The following is a 19362-nucleotide window of genomic DNA, read 5'->3' as shown; positions in this document are numbered from 1 at the left end:
AACACAAGCCCTCCTCTTGTCCCAAAACAAAAAGCCCACATGCAAACAACAGGAAAAGAAGAACCAAGAATGGCAAAACAAACAAATCAAGCCACACACACGGCACCCACTCACTCACACACGCACACAGCAGACACAGATACACACCAGATGGAACTCAGTCAGCACTAAAACCAGACAGGCATGCAACAGAAACCAGACTAATTCAAATGATTTCCCAGCTCTGTTGCCATATAAGGGAATAGGAACACCCTCCAAAAAGTTCAGCTGATGACTGCAGTTGTCTTTGCTTCTTCCAGGCCCAGATTCCATTTAGAGCGTGTCTGGTTGGATGTGGGCTACTCCGGGGGTCTCGCTTTCATGCTGGATGTTTGTGTGCTGGCGTGTGTGTCTTGTCAGTAGAGTCCCGTCCGCACTGGCGTGGTCTCCAGCGGTTCTTCAGAGCGCTGTCAGAGCAGAGGGAGGGAGCAGAGAGGCAGAGGACAACCCCGTTAGAGCACAGGGCAGACAGAGGAAGTGACTCGACATTCCAGATGGCGGACATAGCCAGGAGAATTCTTGCAAGGGGCTCAACTTCACCACCAGTGTGTGAAACAACAGGCTGCTTCCTTTCTCTCTCTCTCTCTCTCTCTCTCTCTCTCTCCTCTGCAGTCTTCCTCCTCCCTCAGACCCTGCCTCTGTCTCTTTCCTCAAATTCCAAACAGCTTTCCACACACAGGTGGGCTGCCGGGCCAATCCTCACTTTCTTCCCTTGTTTTTTATCATCTTTATCTTCTGAAGTTTAATCCTCTGGCAGGCATGTTTACTTTCTTTCACCCTCTCTTTCCCCTGTCCCAGCCTTAGCCCTCGTGTCACCCTCCCTAAACTTCTCTTCCTCTCTTGCTCACCCCTTCCTTTTCAGCAAAAAGCAGCCTCCATATGGTTATGATCATCCTTCACTTTCTTATTTTTGCCCTCCTAGAACATCGCCCATTATTCAGCCCTCCTACTTCCCTCCTTCTCCATTAGCTGGAGCGTATAACTCTGTGGGAAGCTGTTTGGTCCCATATTTGCTGTTCTGCCTCTCACTACTCAGCAGAAATGTGCCGACCACCAACCGCAGCCCCCATAAAACAAACAGATACAAGTCCATCCCAATCTGATGACACATCAACTTAACCCTCAATCTGTAATCGGTTCATTTTAATATCGCTATGGGGTTTCTACAGCATGCAATTGAAAGATATACAGCGTTATGCCATTGAGGCTGTACAGCAGTGCTTTGAGCTAAATGCTAATGTTGGCATGTTAAGTTAATGTTTAGGAGAAATGTTTACTACAGTGACCATCTTAGTTTCATGTTTTATCTTGCTTATTAGCACTAAAAACAAAGTACTGAGGCTGATGGCGATGTTATGCAGGTATTTGGTCATAAACCAAAATATTTGGCAAATTTAAATTTCGACCTGTTGATGGCACCAGAAGAAAATTTAAGGGATCCTCAAAGTCAATATGATTCATCCTGAGGGGAACATGAATGTGAGTACCAAATTCCATAATAATAGTTGAGACATTTCACTCAAAACCATAAATTGCAACCACATGGTGGCGCTAGAGGAAAAGCCCAAAGATCACAAAAATCTTTGGGATATTTCATCTGGGAACCATGAATGTCTGTGCTAATTTTGCATTTTATTTTTTTCAAGTGAAAAACTGACCTGCTGGTGGCACTAAAGAGAAATTCAGGGGAACAGCAGGGTCATTAGGGTTCATCCCCTGGGGACAATGCACATCTGTACCAAATTTAATTCATCCAATAGTTGTTGAGACATTTCACTAAAGGCCAAAAATATCAACCTCATGGTGGCACTATAGAGGAAAAGTCACGGTGATGATGAATGTCAGCGGGATTCACTGTCTTGGGACAGCTTCCTGGCAATCCAGCTTGTTGTTGAGATATTTCAGTAGGTTAAAAAAAATAATGTGAAAAATATTCTCAAAAGGATTAACCTTGACTTTAGAGTTTTTTATTGCAGGTTTTGAAAAGTGAAAGTGGATGGATTAATGCATAACTGAGCAATTTACTCATGACTTCTCTGGTTGAGAAGAAACAGAAAGGTTTCATTAAGGCAACTGAAAAATATATCCTCTCTAAGCTCTTTGTCAGAACACAAGCTTCAGTGAAGATATATGTCTGACGGAGGGCTGATAACATTTACCAAAACATTTAACAAAGCTTCACCATCACTGGTATGAAAATCCCTTTGTTTAGACGTATTTCTTTTCCAATCACATTTGTCATTCTCAAAAACAGGAATTGCTGTCCAGCATCGCTCTCTTTTGTATCCAGTTCTACCAAATGCTTTGTTTATGCAAGCATTGGATTGGACAGGATATTGAGGCAGACACTGAGGCTGCAAGATGTACTCCACTCCTGAGATCCGCCTGCTCGCTTTCGTTTTCCATGCCGGCTGTCAGATCGGATTTTGAATTTAATTAGCATTGTTTTATTTAAATGAGTCAGACACCTTATCTGTATAACAGAGATGCTTGAAGCTGTAGTTTTGCTGAGCACCTCCATGGAAATGCATAACATTGCTCTATATTACATAATCAAGGCCACGCAGCAAGCCAGGCCTTGATTATGTAATATGTGAGCCAAAATACAGTATATCATAAAGGGTAATAGGAAAATAGTAAAAGTTAAGTTCTGAAATGTGTCATGAAAAGAACCTCTGACAGGGGCCATAGAAAAATAAAAGATTAAAGTCTGAGAATCACAGAATTATAAAAATAGCACACTCCCCGACTACACCCTGTCATGAATAAGAAATGGTGGTGAATAAGTGCACTGGCTGTGGATGACCATGGGCTCATAAACACTATCGTTCCAACAACACACCTTTAATGTTACGGCATCAGTTGTGTTAGTGAGTAGTAGCTGCTAAGAATACAGTTGGCCAAAGGTCACCTGGGAGTCGCAGAATATAATCAACAGAGAGCTGAACAGGTAAGCTCATTGTGCCTGCCCAGCATTCGGCCTCAGTGTGCTTCAAGTGCATTCAACATTCAAATCAGTGCTGTTGAATATAGTATTGTGCATCAGCAAATCTTAGGAGAAAGTTACACTGACAGCCCTGCACACAGCTCATCATCAGTCATAAGGAAGCACTGATTGGCTCAGAATAGAGTTTGTTCCTCTTGGCAACAAACACTGCATCACTGGCCCAGTTTAGCAGCACTGAAGACTGTGTTGTTAAGAAGAGGTAATACCACGGTGCTGTAATGCACTGGGACCAGTCAGTAGTCCCTCTGAGGGACAATGTTGGCCGGCTATATAAAGTGCTCGCCGAAAATGGCCACAGATTAACTGTAAGGGGCTTATGGGACTGTATGTAGCCTCACACAGCCACAACTGGGAAAAGAAAACCCGAGGGAGACATGAAAAGAACAGAAAATAAGATTAGCCCAACTTTTCAGTGTCTTTATCCTGGATAGCATTAAGTGACATACAAAAATACAATTCCACGTAACGGTGTAAACAAATACAGACCTGACATACCCCATGTAACAAACAGAACACCACAATGATGTATCTGAAACGCTGGTGACAGAGGGGATAAAACATCACAGAGTGTATTTCAGACTAGACAATACATTCACAGCCACAGACCTCTTGTTTTGATTCAAGAGCCATTGTCCAAGAGCTGACTTGGTATGTTTATTAGAGGAATGAATATGAAGGGGAAGTAAGTTAACTTATCTTTCATTCATTCACTGAAAAGGCTAATAATTCCCTCAAACCCAAGAGGCCTGTGCATAAATGCGTGAACACACAGTCAGTATCCCTTCAGCATTTACAGGGTGTGTCAGTTGATTCATCAGCACGACAAACTAATTGCAACTAAATGTCTGAAGCTTTCAGGCAGAGCTCTTTCACTTTGTCTATCTCAGCCCAGATGTGGTTTTGTGTGCCCACTGAAGCACACAGAGGCTGTATCAGAATGACTGTAACTGCCAATAATAGAATACTCAGAATATGACAGAGCTGCTTGAAAAGCCGTTGCTATTGGTTTTGAACACAACCCGCATGCAAAGGCCTCACGTTTATTTAATCTGTATGATACTGTTATGACCTGACACGCGCCCAAATAGAACAGTGATTAAGTTCTGTGATTATGACTGTAAATCTCAGGAACATGACGCACAAAACACCACTAAAACACTGTTTATGTCACACAACTAATTATATCTGAAGATGCGTCTTTAAAGGGTTTGTTTCTTTCAAACTCCTTCTAAAAAGTTGCTCAGTTTTCCGCCTAGGCAGTAGTTTGCATGACTGACCATTTTCTGCCCAAACTGTGGCTGTGATTTTGGTGTTACATAAAAGCCTCATGTTTCACATAAAGGAGCCACTGCTCCCACATATCACCGCTCTTCCAAAAGTAACTGTTTGCTTGAATTTCGTACAATAACATCTGATATACTACAGCAGTCTGAAGCATGTTTTCCGTGGTTTCTTATCTGTTCTGGACTTCACCACATGGACGATAATATCAGAATCAGACATATAGAAATCTAAATGTGGCGCACTGATGTAGAGCGATAAGGAGAGCAGTTTTAATGAATTAAACTGCTTTGCTTTGTATTTGCCTGTAAACTCCTGGCTGATCATCTGGTGGCATAATGTACAGCAGTGCTGTCCTGTGTGGGCAGCTTTAAAGAGATCTCCATTAGCCCCATAGAACAGTTGAATGCATGCCAGCACAAACATCTAATTCATTATCCTTTACTGCCAAGGTGTGACAATCCATCCATAAAACCCATGATCCAGCTCCCTCATCAATCAATCCATTACACCTGGCAGAGGAAGTGCGAAGATCCTCCAACAATCCACCAGACGGATTTACCCCTGATCTCCTCAAAGGTCACTGCAAGCGAATGTGGTTCCCTTGGAAGACTTGGAAGAGCCAGGTTAACCCATATCTTTGCTCTAACTGAGGCGACCAAACTAACATATTCAGGGAGTCTCTGCCAACATAAAATCAAATATTCCAAAGGTCATGACCACGAAGAAAAGCTGACCAAGTATAAATATCTGCGATACTGTTCCCCTCAGTTTACATTACATGTTACCTTACACTGACATCCACCAGTCACAACCATGAACTGTGGACCTGCTTGGCATGAATATTTAGGAATCAGAGTGGTACTAGTTGTTGCTTGCACAGCAGTAAGTCAGCAGGTCACTTAGATTTCTGTAAACCTGCCATGAGCGCAGATTGCATAAGCCTTGGTAGAGGAGCCATCTGTCGCCCTGGCTACCATAACAACCAAAATCCAACTAATACCACTCTGCTCCTGTCTAAGCTATACGGAAGTCTTGAGCATTCACACAGTCCATTCAGACACTCCTTTAACCTTAGTGCGGCTCTAATAGCATTAAAATTATCTCACAGCTTGGAGCAAAGAGGTTAAAGAATTACTTCATTACAGTTTTTCATCATTTTAACAGGAGACCTTTCCCCTCACTGTCTTCCAATGTCAGTGAAGTTTGCCATTTTTTCCCACTCTTTAAATTGACTTCCATAATGTTTTTTCAGCATTTACTTGCAGTAATATCAGAAAATAAAATAGACAGCTGTGTTGTTCAGTCTACACACAGATCAGATTCCTTGTGACATGCATTAGTAGGCTGATTTCACCCATGATTATACCGACTTTCCTGCACTCCCTATAGGAAATATGGGCGACCATATGTGCTAAATGTGGAGTTCACAATATTGCTCATGTCCTGCAGCACATGCACTGCAGGAAATCTGACCAACATCCAGTACATGGCCTGTTTATTGCACTCCATATCTCCCTGACACCAAAGACTGCCTTCATGGCTGAGCTTATTCTTTGGAAGTCACATACACAACAGTATTTTTACACAGGCTGTGGACCAAAACAGTAGTGTTCTAATGCATTAATCAGATTTTCTTTAAAACTGCCTTCTTTGACAGGGTGGGTAAGCTGAGGGGAGGGCTCCAAGGTTGGGAGGTCATAGTATAAAAGCAAACGGGCGGCAGTGATTGGCACTCACATACACTGCATACTGTCCACAGTGACGGATTACAGGAACCGGCAGAGAACTCATTGAGACAACTGAGGCCACGGTAAGTGAGCTGCTTCTCTTGCTGAATGACAGCACATTAGAAATATACTGAGATGATAATTAACTCCAGATAATGATATTATAATTATTGCACAGAAGAGCATCAGCATTTATGTAACATTTGTTCTGATCTGGATTGTTACTGCACTGGATTATTTTACTTGAATCAACTGTAAAATCAGAGATACTCTATAATATATAATTCTGTTTACTACCATGCATGTCCTATGCCACAACAGTGACAACAGTAGTCCTTAGCAATGTCTTGGAATGGTAAAGAGGATTAAAATGAAGTAGTGATACATTCTTAAAATCCTGTAATAAAGTAAAAATGACATTAAATCCAAATATAATCATGGATCTCATAGATTTATCAGAATGACTTGTTTTACTAACCCTGTCTTTTTGTCTTCTTTATTGGCAGACACCATCAACATGGCAAAGTGAGTATAAAGAGTTCAAGCTCATTCACTTGTTAATTCAGCCCCTTTTATATTAAATGATTTCAGGCATTAAATTGCGTCAAAAAGAAATTTGTTGAAGCTGAATAATATATAACAGCGTTGAAATCCTTGAATTATATTGTAACTTTTCAGAAATTTAAGGCGCTACTTTGCCATTGTGATTTTTTTTAAATAATGGGAAAAAGAAAGGGCTGATGTGGAGATCAATATGATCACAATTTCACAAGAAAGGTCAGTGGTTTAAATGTAAGCATTTAACACCTTGGCAGAGGAACATACTAGAGTCTCTGTATCTTCCAATACGTTGATCAATCCTGACTAAGGTGGACTGTGTGGGTTTGATCCAGAAAGAGAGGTTAACAAGACAGGAAAAGTTTTAACAGGATTACTTGGCACACAGCGAAAAATAGTAAAGACCACCAAGGATACTTGTTTGTTTATGGCGACGGACACGTGAGGTTATGTAATACTTGGAATATTAAGGAAAAACACAATATTTTGTGCTGTCAATTCTGAATTTCACAAGTTTAGTAAGAAATACTCAACATTCAATACAACACGTCAACTCTCTGCAGCAACACGGGATTAACTGGGGAGATTTTCAGGAATAAGCAGCTACTATGAGTCTAACTGTCAAGTTAGCACCATGGAATGTATCTAGAATACCTTACAAAAACTGGTTATTTTTCATTTTATAGATATCACTCAGTGTAATGTATTGACTTACCAAATCACAAGTATGTCTTATGTCCAGATTAGACAGCAGGTGCCTTTCCCTCCTACACACTAATCCATGCTCATAGGAGCAGAGTGGCGTGGAGGGTGGAAGGGTATCCTGTAATTGGAAATGACAACTCTGGGAGGTGGTAGGTGCACACACACTGTTGCCACTTCAGAATCGGAGAAAGGAAACTAAATTATTGAAACACAATAAGGAAGAAAAACTTAGATATGGGGGGGGTCTAAACGTCATGTATCTTTAGCAAATACATGCAGTGAGCCGATAAGTGTTGAAATGACAGTCTGATTCACTGACTGCTCCTTCTTTCACTCTTTTCAGGGTATATAAGAAGACCAGCGGACATGGACATGTAAGTGGCCTCTATAATATAGTCATTACAGGGCACCTCTTGGGTATAGGGAGGAGTGCAATTTCTATGTAGCTCTTCCAACTCCCAGAAATAACTTCCAAACCCTTGTACCCTTGGCGGAGGAGTGACTGGTTTCCTCTCTGCTTTTCTCTGTTTCTCTCAGATTACCCTGTACTTGGCGAAGAGAGACTTTGTCGATCACGTGGACTCAGTGGAAGTAGTTGGTGTGTGGCACAGTGTTTATACATCCTCAAATTTGTGCGCATACAATAAAAGTGTCTTTGTTAAATCTAATGTTATTGCTTTTCCTCTCTTACGCAGAGGGTGTTATTAAAGTGGACCCTTCCGGTCTTAACGACAGAAAAGGTATTTCTATCTCAAAAGCTGCCAATGATAAAAGTTTAAGAATGTAAATGTATATGCACCGGAACTAAATATATCCTTTCCCTTTGCAGTATTTGTCTACCTTGCTTGTGCCTTCCGCTATGGAAGCGATGACTTGGACGTCATGGGCCTGTCCTTCAGGAGAGACATCTGGATCCAGCGTGTTCAGGTGTATCCACCTACGGGAGGAAGCCCACCCTCATCACCAATGCTGGAATTCCTCATGAAGAAAGTTGGAGATCAAGGACATGCTTTTTCCTTCCAGGTGAGGAAGCATTTGCCAAATAACTCTTGCCATTCAGTCAACCACAGACCATGACTTCACCTGTACTTTCCAGTCAGCATTTTAATTTATCAGTGTGCCTTGTTTCTACTTTTTGCTTCAGATGCCAACAGATCTGCCATGCTCAGTCTCCCTACAGCCTGGGCCAGGTGACTCTGGCAAGGTACCACACGCGTCCATTTTCATTCACTTTTACAACAACAACAACAACTTTAAACACAAACAAGTAATTTATTTGGGTCTTGTTCTGTTGCAGGCTTGTGGTGTGGACTTTGAGGTTAAAGGATACATTGCCAACGCACCCAACAATGTAGATGAAGTCATTGAAAAGAAGTATGTGCGCCCACAGCCAAGCCACGTTGTCAGCACAATCTTCTATTGCATCCTTAAGCTGTAGCATGATGAAGGACATATATAGGGCTAACCCTGACTCTCCTTGCGCGTCTTTTTTCTGGTCTTAGGGATACGTGTCGCCTGATGATTCGCAAAATACAGTTTGCACCAGTTAACAACAAGGCTGGACCCAAGGCTGATATAACCAAGCAGTTTATGATGACTGACAAACCTGTTCATTTGGAGGCCTCCCTTGAAAAAGAGGTACACTGAAGCCTATGCGCTGTGCTTCTTGTTTGCATTATTCAAATGCAATAAACCTATTGCTAAATGATTCAAAATGAATTATTCTTGCATTTAGGTTTATTACCACGGAGATCCAGTCAACGTCAATGTAAAAATCAACAACGAAACCACCAAGGTTGTGAAGAAAATCAAAATCACAGGTGAGCAGCAAGGAATGTTAAATTCTCAATAGATTATGCAGAAAGAGAGAGAAATAATGCTTGTAAGGATTAAAGTCTGTCTGTGGATGTATGTATATATGTCCATACATTTTGACTGGTGATTCTAACAGAGATATATTTTCTTTTAGTTGAGCAGATAACAAGTGTGGTGCTCTACTCATCTGACTCCTACACCAAGCCAGTCTGCTGTGAGGAGTTTGGGTGAGTGTATCAAATGAGATTTATTAGCACGATTGGGGTTTTTTCAGGTTCAATTTACTTAATTTAGGGAGTCATCCTCTGACAAATCTAATATATGGAAATGTGAAATGTGAACTGTGAGAAAAGACGTTTTGTCACTGTAACAATTTATTTCAAATCTAAAGTATGGATTGAGGAAAGGAAACTGGCTGTGGAGTCAAACATGCAAGCACATTTTCTTACTTATTTCTGTATTTCACTGCTATACACAGTGAGACAGTCAACGCCAACTCCACGTTCAGCAAGTCCTTCTCAATAACCCCTCTGCTGGCCAACAACAAAGAGAAGCGGGGTCTCGCAGTGGACGGAAGGCTAAAAGATGAGGACACCCACCTAGCATCCACCACCCTGTAAGCAACTCTAGGTCTCTCATCATAGGGCTTACAGTGAGCCCAGGATAGGATGTCATCCTCTTATTGAGTGGTGGTGATACAATCCATTGTGTCATCCACTTATCGTGTCTTAGACCAAATCCTCAAGCTCTGAAAGGTAAACTATTCCTGTCTCCTCACAGGAGTCAAGGAGAAAAGGAGATGCAGGGAATCATTGTCTCCTACAAAGTCAAGGTCAATCTAATGGTGTCTGGCGGAGGGTAAGGCTTAACTGAACAGAAAATATTCATGCATGATACTTTTATATATAGCGTCAAATTGTGCAGACTAAAGGTGTCTTTTATTGTTTCTCTGACAACAAAAGCCTGCTGGGTGGCCTAACATCAAGGTAAATATTGACTTTCCTTCATTAGTGGTCACATGTTATGAGTGTGATATATAAATGACCATTCTATACAGTTTAAATAACGTGGATATTTTTTTTCATTTCAGCGACGTCACTGTGGAGCTCCCTCTGACCCTGATGTCCCCAAAGCCTGCAGGTGAGTGCGTTGTTTCTGCCATTTAAATAAGACATTTCACTCAAACAAAAAAGCCCGATCTGATTATCATGTTTTATGTCACGTATGTCCTCTCCTTTTATCCATTTATTGCCTGCCATTGCTGGATCCTGAGCAGAAGTGTAAGTATGAAATAGTCTCTCTGAAAACACATGTATGTCTGTGGCTGTGATGATTGTGACATGCTTCTGATAATTTTCTGTTGCGTGTGTGTGTTTTATGCCCCACAGCAAATTGGATTAAAGTCCTCTGTAGTTCAGGTGAGGCTGCCTCCGATTCAGTATGTTTTACAGTGTCCACTCCTTCATGGACTATACTGGATGCCTTTTCTGTGAAATAAATATCGAATTTGAACACAATGACGTTAGATTTCTGACATATATCAACAATACAATCAAAGGATTCTCTCATTTCTAAGACAAGCATTTGCATAATAAAGGTTATGATGTCTTCTGATAGCAGCATAGATCCGATGGTCCTTGAATGAGTGCACTGGTTCACCCTACAACCTTGTTGACTTTGTGTGAAATATTACATTTGAACCATTGTTGCTTTACCTCCAAAATCCTCCAGTAGCTACTAATAGGGGCATGTATGCTGATATGGGGAGTTGCACAACAGCTATTATTGTATGCATTAGATGTGAAGCCCTTTCTGTATGCAAAAAGTGTGGTCTGCATTATGTTACAAACACTCACAGTTGCATGTTACCTGTTTGTTTACTTCATACCAACAGGGCAGACATCTTACTTGAGTCCATGGATGTTTGAGACGACCAGTGAAGGAAAAATCACCTCTCTAACAGAGAACACAAAACACAAAGGACTCAGCACCAGTGAAGAAAAGCACGAAGTGTCTGGAGTCACTACAATGTCCTTATTTCACCCGTGAATATATATTTTTATTAGGTATTAGCATGAGAGCTCTGTCACTGAGCGTGACGTTTCTCTGAATGCCATCATAGCATTAAATAAGCATGTATTGTACGTTTCTTCTTAGTGTGTGTGTAGACCTTTCTCTCTCTGTGTTATGAACACTAAACATGCAGAACTTTATTTACCCTTAATCTTATTTGCTGTGTCATTAGAGCTATGATACATGCTGACTGAATGTACAGCTGTGGGATGAATGCCCTGAAAATACTCATGTCACTCTTTATTGACAAGAAGTAAATAAACACGTTGTTTCCCCAATTATTCCCTTGAGTTTGTTTATTTTTGTTTATCTTAAGACTGTATTGATCCCACACCGGGGAAATTCAGTCCAGCAAATATCACAAAAAGCAAAACGGTGGTATAAAATGTCAGCAGCTAAATCTGTGCAGGGTAATATCCCAGAGACCAACTGCTGTATGAGCAAATGTCCTCTCCTTCTGTCCAGCTAAAATGGATTATGCATTATTTTGTTCGGAACATGAGCGAAAGAGTAATTGATTCTAATAATAATATGGACATACAGCAAGGCTTTACGTTGTCTCTTAGCGTTTGCCTCTTGGTTGCGCTGTTTCACTTCTCTGTGTTTGAGAAAACAATAGCGCTGACTGGCTAGTGCAGGATAAGGATACACGACTTGCTCCTCTCCGGTCTAGACATCACATCATTAGCCAAGTCAGCTAGTTAGCTGTTTATTTTCTGACAAAATGTCAACCACGACCGGCGGCGGAGAGTTTGGCAACCCTCTACGAAAGTTCAAGCTCGTTTTTCTGGGTGAACAGAGTGGTAAGCGGAGAACTGTGTGCTTGAAGCAAGTGTTAATTTGGTCGGATGTGGGGAATATGTTAGAAGAAGTGGCTAAGATCCACGAAGCTAACTAGCTTCTCTTGCTACAGGCTAGCAGGATAAAGTTACCGACGGGATATCAATGGCCAGTGATGATACAAAGCGAGATAGAAATATGTCAGTGTCAGCAATGTGTTTAAGAAAGAATGAGATGGCAAAAAGATGATGGACACAGCTTTTTTTCTTGACTCGTGATGATGTCATTGCATGGCTAGCTACGGTAAATCCCTAAGCTAGCAACACATCTCGTTTTTCATTTTAACGATAAATGCCAACAATAAGTAGACTTACCGCTTCATATCAGCACTGTTTCTGATTCTTCAACATGTTGGTTTGTTGCCAGATTAAAGCAGTGGCCAATGTCCTTATTGTGGCCATGAGTTTGTGATGCATCAGCATCATCTAACGTAACTGAAGCTAGCGGAAGCTGGCTAACTACTTTTAGCTAGCAGCTAGCAGTTAGCCGTGCGAAGCTGAAATAAACTGGCAGTAACGATACCTGATATCGTCCACAATCTTCCTGAAACGCTAGTGTGGCTGCCAGGAGTTTGTTGTGAATCTCTGCTTCCAAGCAGACGACCCCATGTACGTGAAGGGACTTACGTTCATCCATATTTGTCAGTGTAGCGCTTTTCAACTCACTAGCTGTTAGCTTCTTACGGCAGCACCTTGCAGAGCCACGTCGGCCACTGGGTCCAGACCAGTCGGCCTTTTCCCCATTTAACGTCAGCTCGCACGGACTGAGACTGGCATTATCGTGCGTGACTGTATTTTACGGGTGAATTTCTACTAATGCAGTGACAGCCTCTCGTCACGAAACCAATGTGAAAAGTTGAGACATTTTTCATTTTCCAAATTTTGTGGCTCCACCCATAGTGCCAGCTCAGCGTGTGGGTTCGACAGTCCACATCAATGAGGACAGCAATACTCACTGTGTGCTGCCACTGAGTCATATGGCTTTTTTTTTCTACCTATTACACAAAATTAGACTTGATATAATTGGCTATAGTAGAGTATGATCTGTGATTACCAGGATCAAATCTTAAAGTGTCTCTTAATGTGTTTGTACAGTTGGGAAGACCTCACTCATCACCAGGTTTATGTATGACAGTTTCGACAACACTTATCAGGTAATGATACATGTTCATCACAATATGACACAGACCTCAGACAGGTATAAATGATACCATTAGTAAATGATGGCTGTTTTTGATCCTACAGTTTCAGATCCTTTGTTAGCATGTATGATGACATACCACAGCACAGTGTGAGGGAACAGTCGAATGGAACAAAGCCATTGTTGGTGTTTTTAGTTCCACCTGTGCTGTTCCTGCTACAACAAGTTTAGATGTTGCGAAAAAGGTTTATAGATCATTTTCTTATGCAATGTGGTCCAACACCTTTGTTGAATGATTTTTCTTAGATACTGACGTTATGCAAATGTCGTGCCTGTGCCGATGTTTTAATGCAAATATTATCTTGCAGGCAACAATTGGCATTGACTTTCTGTCAAAAACCATGTACTTAGAAGATCGCACGGTAAGCCCTGTAAATTTTATTTTAATTCTCATCATTCTCATTGTTGTAGTTTTAAAACTGCTAGAAAAGCTTAAAGCATGCACATGCTCATTATATGGTAGCCACCATTTATATCCATTTCACCAGTCCATATTGTTGTTTTTTTTTTGTTTGTTTTTTGTTTTTTTACAAGGATTTAGAGTTTGCCATTCGTTTTGTTAGACCTGTGATCATGTTTTAAGTTCCCATCGTTATTTCAAGTTTTTGTTTTCCTTCCATCCCCTGGCTGGGTCATGAAATGTCCCCACCACCCCTCCTTTCCACATTCATTTCATGGCTGGCCACAGATTCGGCTGCAGCTCTGGGATACAGCCGGACAGGAGCGTTTCCGCAGCCTCATCCCCAGTTACATCCGAGACTCAGCCGCTGCTGTGGTGGTTTATGACATAGCCAGTAGGTATCATGGCCTTGCCTTACCTCCTTGTCCTTCGCTTAATATGTGGAAGGCCAAAAAGAGAAGAACATTTGCTAGCCTGACAAACCCCACTGGACAGTGACGAGGGTATATTCCAGACTGCATCAGCCGTAGCGATACTAAAACATTTCTCAGGGGGTGTCCACGGGGGTCTGTGCTTTCTAAATGCTGTTGCATATGAGGCTGATGGAAGGAATAACGGAAAATGTCTTCAGATGTCACCTTGTGGGCCTCTAACAGCTGAAATAATGATTCAGCAGGGCCTCCTCTTACATGTCTTATTTGCACGCTGGTCATCTCCGACCCTGCTGCATTTGAATGATTCTCCCCATTCCTCCATAAAAAGGCCATTTTCATCTCTGCTGCTTGGCTTGCACTTCCTTCATGTCTGTCCTATCCTCCACTTTCTTGTCCTGCCTTTCCCCTCTTTATCTCCACCTCCTTCCCCTTTTCTTCCCCTCCGCTCCAATCCTCAGGTCCGGCTCCAGCTTTGGGACACTGCTGGACAGGAGCGTTTTCGTAGCCTAATTCCCAGCTACATCCGTGACTCTACCATTGCCGTGGTTGTTTATGACATCACCAGTGAGTCAGGGCTGTACTCTAACCTTTGTGTAGGGCTTTTGAGCAATTAGAAGGAAACTATTTTGTCATAGCTGCTACTCTACATCTTTCTGCTATTAACCTTCAGAGTCTCCTAAGTACGTCCTCTTTCTTCAAGCTTCTCCTCTTAATACGTTTGCTTCCTAACACGACTGCTCTACATAGGATGCTCTGCCTTTTATAATGAAGAGTAATACGTGCTTGTGCTCAATTCTAACTATGACTAGAATGCTAAATGTTGTGTTTTTTGGGGGGGCTACGTGTGGTTGATGTGTCCAGTAAATGTGTGCATGTGTTTGTTCTTTTTCATTCACAGATCTTAATTCATTCCAGCAAACCTCAAAGTGGATTGATGATGTGAGAACAGAGAGAGGAAGTGATGTGATTATCATGCTTGTTGGGAACAAAACAGACTTGGCGGATAAGAGGTACATGGTTGTGTGAGATGTGTGAAAGACCACGGAGATGATTTTCTTATGGTGTTTTTCAATGATTAGTACATAAACTGTAATTGTATAATGACATTACGATAAGAAAATGGGTAGCCTTAAGCATTATAGCATATAAACTCTGCCAAAGCCTGGAATCCCACTTTTCTTCCCTTCAGTGCATCTCATCCAGTTTTGACTTTTATCATCCCCTGGTATTTTTGCACACTCCAACCTTTTTATTAGTGATTTGAGTACTTTTATTTCTCTAATTTTATTTCTTATGATTTGATCATATTTCTGTTCTGCTTGTTTTTTCTTTGCTTTACTTTTATTGTTCCCCTTCCTGCTCTGTTCTCTCCATGTCATTTTGATTTTTTTTTTTTTTGTGTGTGTGTGTTTCCTTCAACACCTCACTCCACACCACTCCCCTCCCCCCTCCTTCCCTTCCCGGGACCATGGCAGGCAAGTTTCTGTTGAGGCGGCAGAGAGGAAAGCTCGTGAGCTCAATGTGATGTACATAGAGACCAGCGCCAAGGCTGGCTATAACGTCAAACAGGTTGGTGTCCAGCAGCAGCCGGTGTCATACTGACAAATAGTCCTGACAGTCATGATGTCCTTGAGGTCAGGGAGACCAGCCGGTGCCGTCGGGGATGCACAACCCCTCCATGTAATTATTATATGGATCAGAGCGAGCGTGGCTGTTGTTTGAATGACTGATCTGGTTTTCCTGCTGCTTCGTCTTTACTCAGCACAGCAGCTTCTCTCCCTTTTGTCTTCCTCTCTGTCAGTCTGCGTGTGTTATAACTAAACTAACCTCTCTCTCTCTTTTTCACTCGAAACAAGATTCTGTGTTGAGCTGTCTTTGTTTCTCTCTCCATCTCCTCCCTCTCCTTTTGGCCTGTCCTCTTTGCGTTTCTTTCCATATCTGTCTGTTCGTCCATCTCCCCCCTCTGCTTTTACCTGAGCAGACAGATCACCACGGAGGAGGGCGAGCAGAGAGCTAAGGAACTGAATGTCATGTTCATTGAAACCAGCGCAAAGACTGGCTACAATGTCAAACAGGTAGAGAATCTGCTCTCTCGAGGTAGCTGAGCTAATTCTGCCATCAGAGTGTACTTTTCACTCTTTCCGCCTCCTTTTTCCCCTTTTGTGACATCACGACACATCTTAGCATTCTCACCACTGTATCAGACCGGTTGACCCCCTCCCACCCCTACCCCTCTTTTTGTCTGATTCACTAAAACTCCTGCAGCTTTCAAAGTATCTCTGTGAATACGATGGATTTGCTCGGTGGAGGAGGTTAGCACGGCAACCTTCACTTTCAGGCTGTTCTCCAAATCAGCAGCTACAATCACATTTTGATATCACGGCTTTAACTTCTTGTGTTATTCACTGTATGAAATGTATGATTCTACTAGTCAAAGCTTGGATCACTTCCTGTCTGTGCTGAATTTAGCCTATTTGGCAGTGGGGGTGGGTGATTATGCTGTATGTAAATGTAAGAGAGGCAATATAACTGTATCCATCAGAGAGTCTTCTGTGCCGTCTACACTGAGTTAACTACCCTTTGAATATCTCTGGTTGTATTCGGCCATCGTGACTAATGGAGCAAACGAATGGGCAGGTTTGAACTGCATGAATGTGACACCAGATGAGACCTAAATAGACATTCTTGGCTTCTCAATTGCATTTCCATAAGAATTTAATAGATAAATCTCAATGTGGCGACCGCACCGCGATGGAAGATTTCATCCGGATCACCCACTTCGTTTTGACAGCATTTTACTTGAGATCTCGTTCGAGCAAGACCTCTTCAAACGTGTTCACCTGCTCAATTCCTCTAACTTTGTTTTATAGCTGTTCCGTCGAGTTGCTGCTGCATTGCCAGGGATGGACAGCACACCGGAGAAAAGCAAAGAGGACAGTATCCTTTTCAAAGATGCTTTTAACAGGAGTCGTCGTGCTTTTTTCAGGTTGTTACAGCCACGGCTTTAATACCATAATAACAGGAATCAGGCAAGCTGGTCACAAGTGACTCTGCAGAGAAGAGAGAATGTGTACGTAGGAGATGGCAGCCAGATAGCGCTGCAGAAAATACTGAAATGAAATGTGCAAATTCATCGATGGTGTTTCTTAACCAAGTCCTCTCAGTGATCGACATCAAACTGGAGAAACAGCCAGAGATGACTGTCACCGAGAGCAGCTGCTCATGCTAGTACACCTCACCCTCACCCAGCCTGTCTCCTCCCCACCAACAGCTTGTCTCTCAGTGGCCACCTCTCCACCCTTGGCACACTGCCATTCGGATGGAGGACCTGTCTATTTTCTTTTTCTTTTTTCCGTCTCAACTCAGTGACTTTTCAGAGTAACCGTGTGGATGTGCATTACTGTATTGAAACAGATTATCTGGAAAAAATGGTTACAAAGTAAACATTTAAAACAAGGAATAAGTTAAATGATATGTTCAGATTTTCATCCAGTTGCATGGCATTATATAGGATTGCAGACTGACATAGCTAACCGCTCATGAGTTATTGCACAGTTGGGAATCTTAGTGCTGTTACTCTTGTCATTGTTGTAAAGTAAAACTGCTTGAGATTATTTAAATGAGTCCGCAAGGTTGACTTCTCAGTCCAATGTATTTGACTTTTTCTATTTTAAATAGAGAGTTTGCCTGAAGCTCTTCTATCTCTCGGATTGCTGATTATTTCTTGACTTTGTCTTATTTTGAGGAAGTAGAGACAGGAACTTACCAGTGAATTTACATCATTGCTAACCCTCATGTGACCACATTAGGCTCGAATGGACCGTTTCCATTGAAAAGGCTCAGTGGTCCACTCATTAGGTATTGTTTAGACCTAACACATCTGTAGGCTTAAACTGGCAAATCCAACAGTGTGTTAGCAGACTAAATGTGCTTAATTTGAGACTTCATTTAAAACAGTGCAGTAAAAGGGATGTGTAACCAAGTAATGAGGAAAAAAAATACCTTCTTTCATCAAAGTTGACGCCATCCCAAGTTCATTAGGACGGCTACTAACCTGAAGCTATGTCTGCATTCAAACTAAAGCAACTATCTTTCCAATGTTGTCGAATTAGCTGCACGCGTACTAACATGTCTGAGGAGGAGCATTCAGCTATTAGATGCCCCTAATGTAGGAAATTTTAAAAAAAAGCCAGTGTTTAGTTTTTCCACGCTGATGGAAAGTTGCCACTCTGGTCGCTATGACGTACCCACCATCTCATTGATAACTTGTGTTGATTACACTATTGCAACGACATGCAGCATGCTCACCATGCAGGATTTATATGGATAAGAACACAGATGCCTTGCTTGTTTGTTCACCAACGTTGTGCACTGAATCAAGCCACAATATTGTAAAATATAAAAGAAGCCTGCTGACTGGTTCATGGCTTCACTAGTTGTTTTGTAGAGCTGGTAGATAAGAGTTTGTCCTCAGATACAGCTAACGCTTACTAACACCCTTGCTGTAAAAAGCGCAGAAAAGTTAGTTGCAGTATCTTTTGCTGTATTGCCATTGCCTGTGTAGGACTGTTGGTTTTATGTGTTTTATTTATTTTGTAACTTGGACATACAGATAACATTGTATGCTTGACCAAAAGTGCAGATGCTGACACGCATGTTGAAAGTTTATTTTATTTATTGGTTGCGTGTCTGCTGGGACGCCACCTAAAGGCAACATTTAGGCCCCGGCAATGGTTTTTTTTTTTTTTTCTCTTCTTCTTCTTCTTCTTCTTCTTTTTTTAATGTCACACAGCTAGAAGTGACTTTTTGCGGTGTGTGTACTCGGTAACTTGGTTTACAGTCGCAGGTAAAGGCTGCACCGTCTCCAGACACACACACACACACACACACACTCACATACGCACACTCACAGTGTAACACAAACCAACTAACTAGCCATAGCACAACAAAAGACACTGGTCGTTTGCTGTAGCTTGTTTTGAAATGTCAGCGTTTTAAAATGGATTTCAGAATTTAAGTATTTAACGACATCAAACAACCATTTTAACATGAGCAGCTCTTCTATTACTTGTCACTGACTAAATACTCAGCTTTGTGCTCTTCTGAATTGTGTCTGTCCATTTGAAATATGCTGTCTACTCGTGTTTAGCAACGTTTGTGTGAATAATGTACTATTACTATCTGATGTATAAAAAGGAGAGTTAATGAAACACAAGTGTAGGCCTATCACATGGAATAAAATAAAGATATTTCACCAAACTTTGACTTTGTTAGCTTTTT

At 41.7% G+C, this 19362-nt stretch overlaps 2 protein-coding genes and 1 long non-coding RNA gene across 6 annotated transcripts; 2 read left to right on the top strand and 1 right to left on the bottom strand.

Moving 5' to 3' along the window:
- Positions 1–343: 343 nt before the first annotated feature.
- On the bottom strand, positions 344–12445 carry LOC143325677 (uncharacterized). The gene is made up of 3 exons (XR_013077564.1): positions 12363–12445; positions 11005–11091; positions 344–446 (listed from the first exon to the last, which is right to left on the bottom strand). It is a non-coding gene; the product is annotated as an uncharacterized LOC143325677 (long non-coding RNA).
- arr3b (arrestin 3b, retinal (X-arrestin)) lies at positions 5824–11489 on the top strand. Its single transcript, XM_076738923.1, has 17 exons — positions 5824–6140; positions 6564–6582; positions 7664–7694; positions 7858–7918; positions 8016–8060; positions 8150–8343; positions 8465–8524; positions 8618–8694; positions 8823–8958; positions 9056–9140; positions 9290–9362; positions 9614–9751; positions 9916–9993; positions 10098–10121; positions 10226–10279; positions 10524–10553; positions 11030–11489. The coding sequence occupies exons 2-16, from the start codon at positions 6575–6577 to the stop codon at positions 10534–10536; spliced, it is 1077 nt and encodes a 358-aa protein (XP_076595038.1). The 5' UTR covers positions 5824–6140; positions 6564–6574; the 3' UTR covers positions 10537–10553; positions 11030–11489.
- rab41 (RAB41, member RAS oncogene family) lies at positions 11822–19341 on the top strand. 4 transcript variants are annotated; one of them, XM_076738927.1, is made up of 8 exons: positions 11822–12011; positions 13143–13201; positions 13557–13610; positions 13937–14042; positions 14981–15092; positions 15558–15651; positions 16953–17019; positions 17247–19341. In XM_076738927.1, exons 1-8 carry the CDS (start codon positions 11933–11935, stop codon positions 17309–17311), a joined length of 636 nt encoding a protein of 211 aa, XP_076595042.1. In that variant the 5' UTR covers positions 11822–11932; the 3' UTR covers positions 17312–19341. The 4 variants fall into 4 exon arrangements, with proteins under 4 accessions (XP_076595042.1, XP_076595041.1, XP_076595040.1 ...); XM_076738926.1 differs by lacking the exon at positions 13937–14042 and adding an exon at positions 14541–14646 and having other exon boundaries at positions 11828–12011; XM_076738925.1 differs by lacking the exon at positions 15558–15651 and adding an exon at positions 16064–16157 and having other exon boundaries at positions 11828–12011.
- Positions 19342–19362: the final 21 nt, after the last annotated feature.

This window comes from Chaetodon auriga, chromosome 9 (assembly GCF_051107435.1).
Source record: "Chaetodon auriga isolate fChaAug3 chromosome 9, fChaAug3.hap1, whole genome shotgun sequence".
NCBI lineage: Eukaryota > Metazoa > Chordata > Actinopteri > Chaetodontiformes > Chaetodontidae > Chaetodon > Chaetodon auriga.
The sequence above is the reverse complement of the archived record's forward strand: the minus strand, read 5'-3'. Positions and strand labels throughout refer to the sequence as shown.

Bases quoted from the DNA above. Each gene is read 5' to 3' on its own strand.
- arr3b (XM_076738923.1), top strand. The intron at 9,141-9,289 runs GTGAGCAGCAAG...ATTTTCTTTTAG, and splicing joins GAAGAAAATCAAAATCACAG to TTGAGCAGATAACAAGTGTG. The intron at 10,122-10,225 runs GTAAATATTGAC...TTTTCATTTCAG, and splicing joins CTGGGTGGCCTAACATCAAG to CGACGTCACTGTGGAGCTCC.
- rab41 (XM_076738927.1), top strand. From the start codon at position 11,933: ATGTCAACCACGACCGGCGGCGGAGAGTTTGGCAACCCTCTACGAAAG. The intron at 13,611-13,936 runs GTAAGCCCTGTA...GGCTGGCCACAG, and splicing joins TGTACTTAGAAGATCGCACG to ATTCGGCTGCAGCTCTGGGA. The intron at 17,020-17,246 runs GTATCCTTTTCA...AAGTCCTCTCAG, and splicing joins GGAGAAAAGCAAAGAGGACA to TGATCGACATCAAACTGGAG.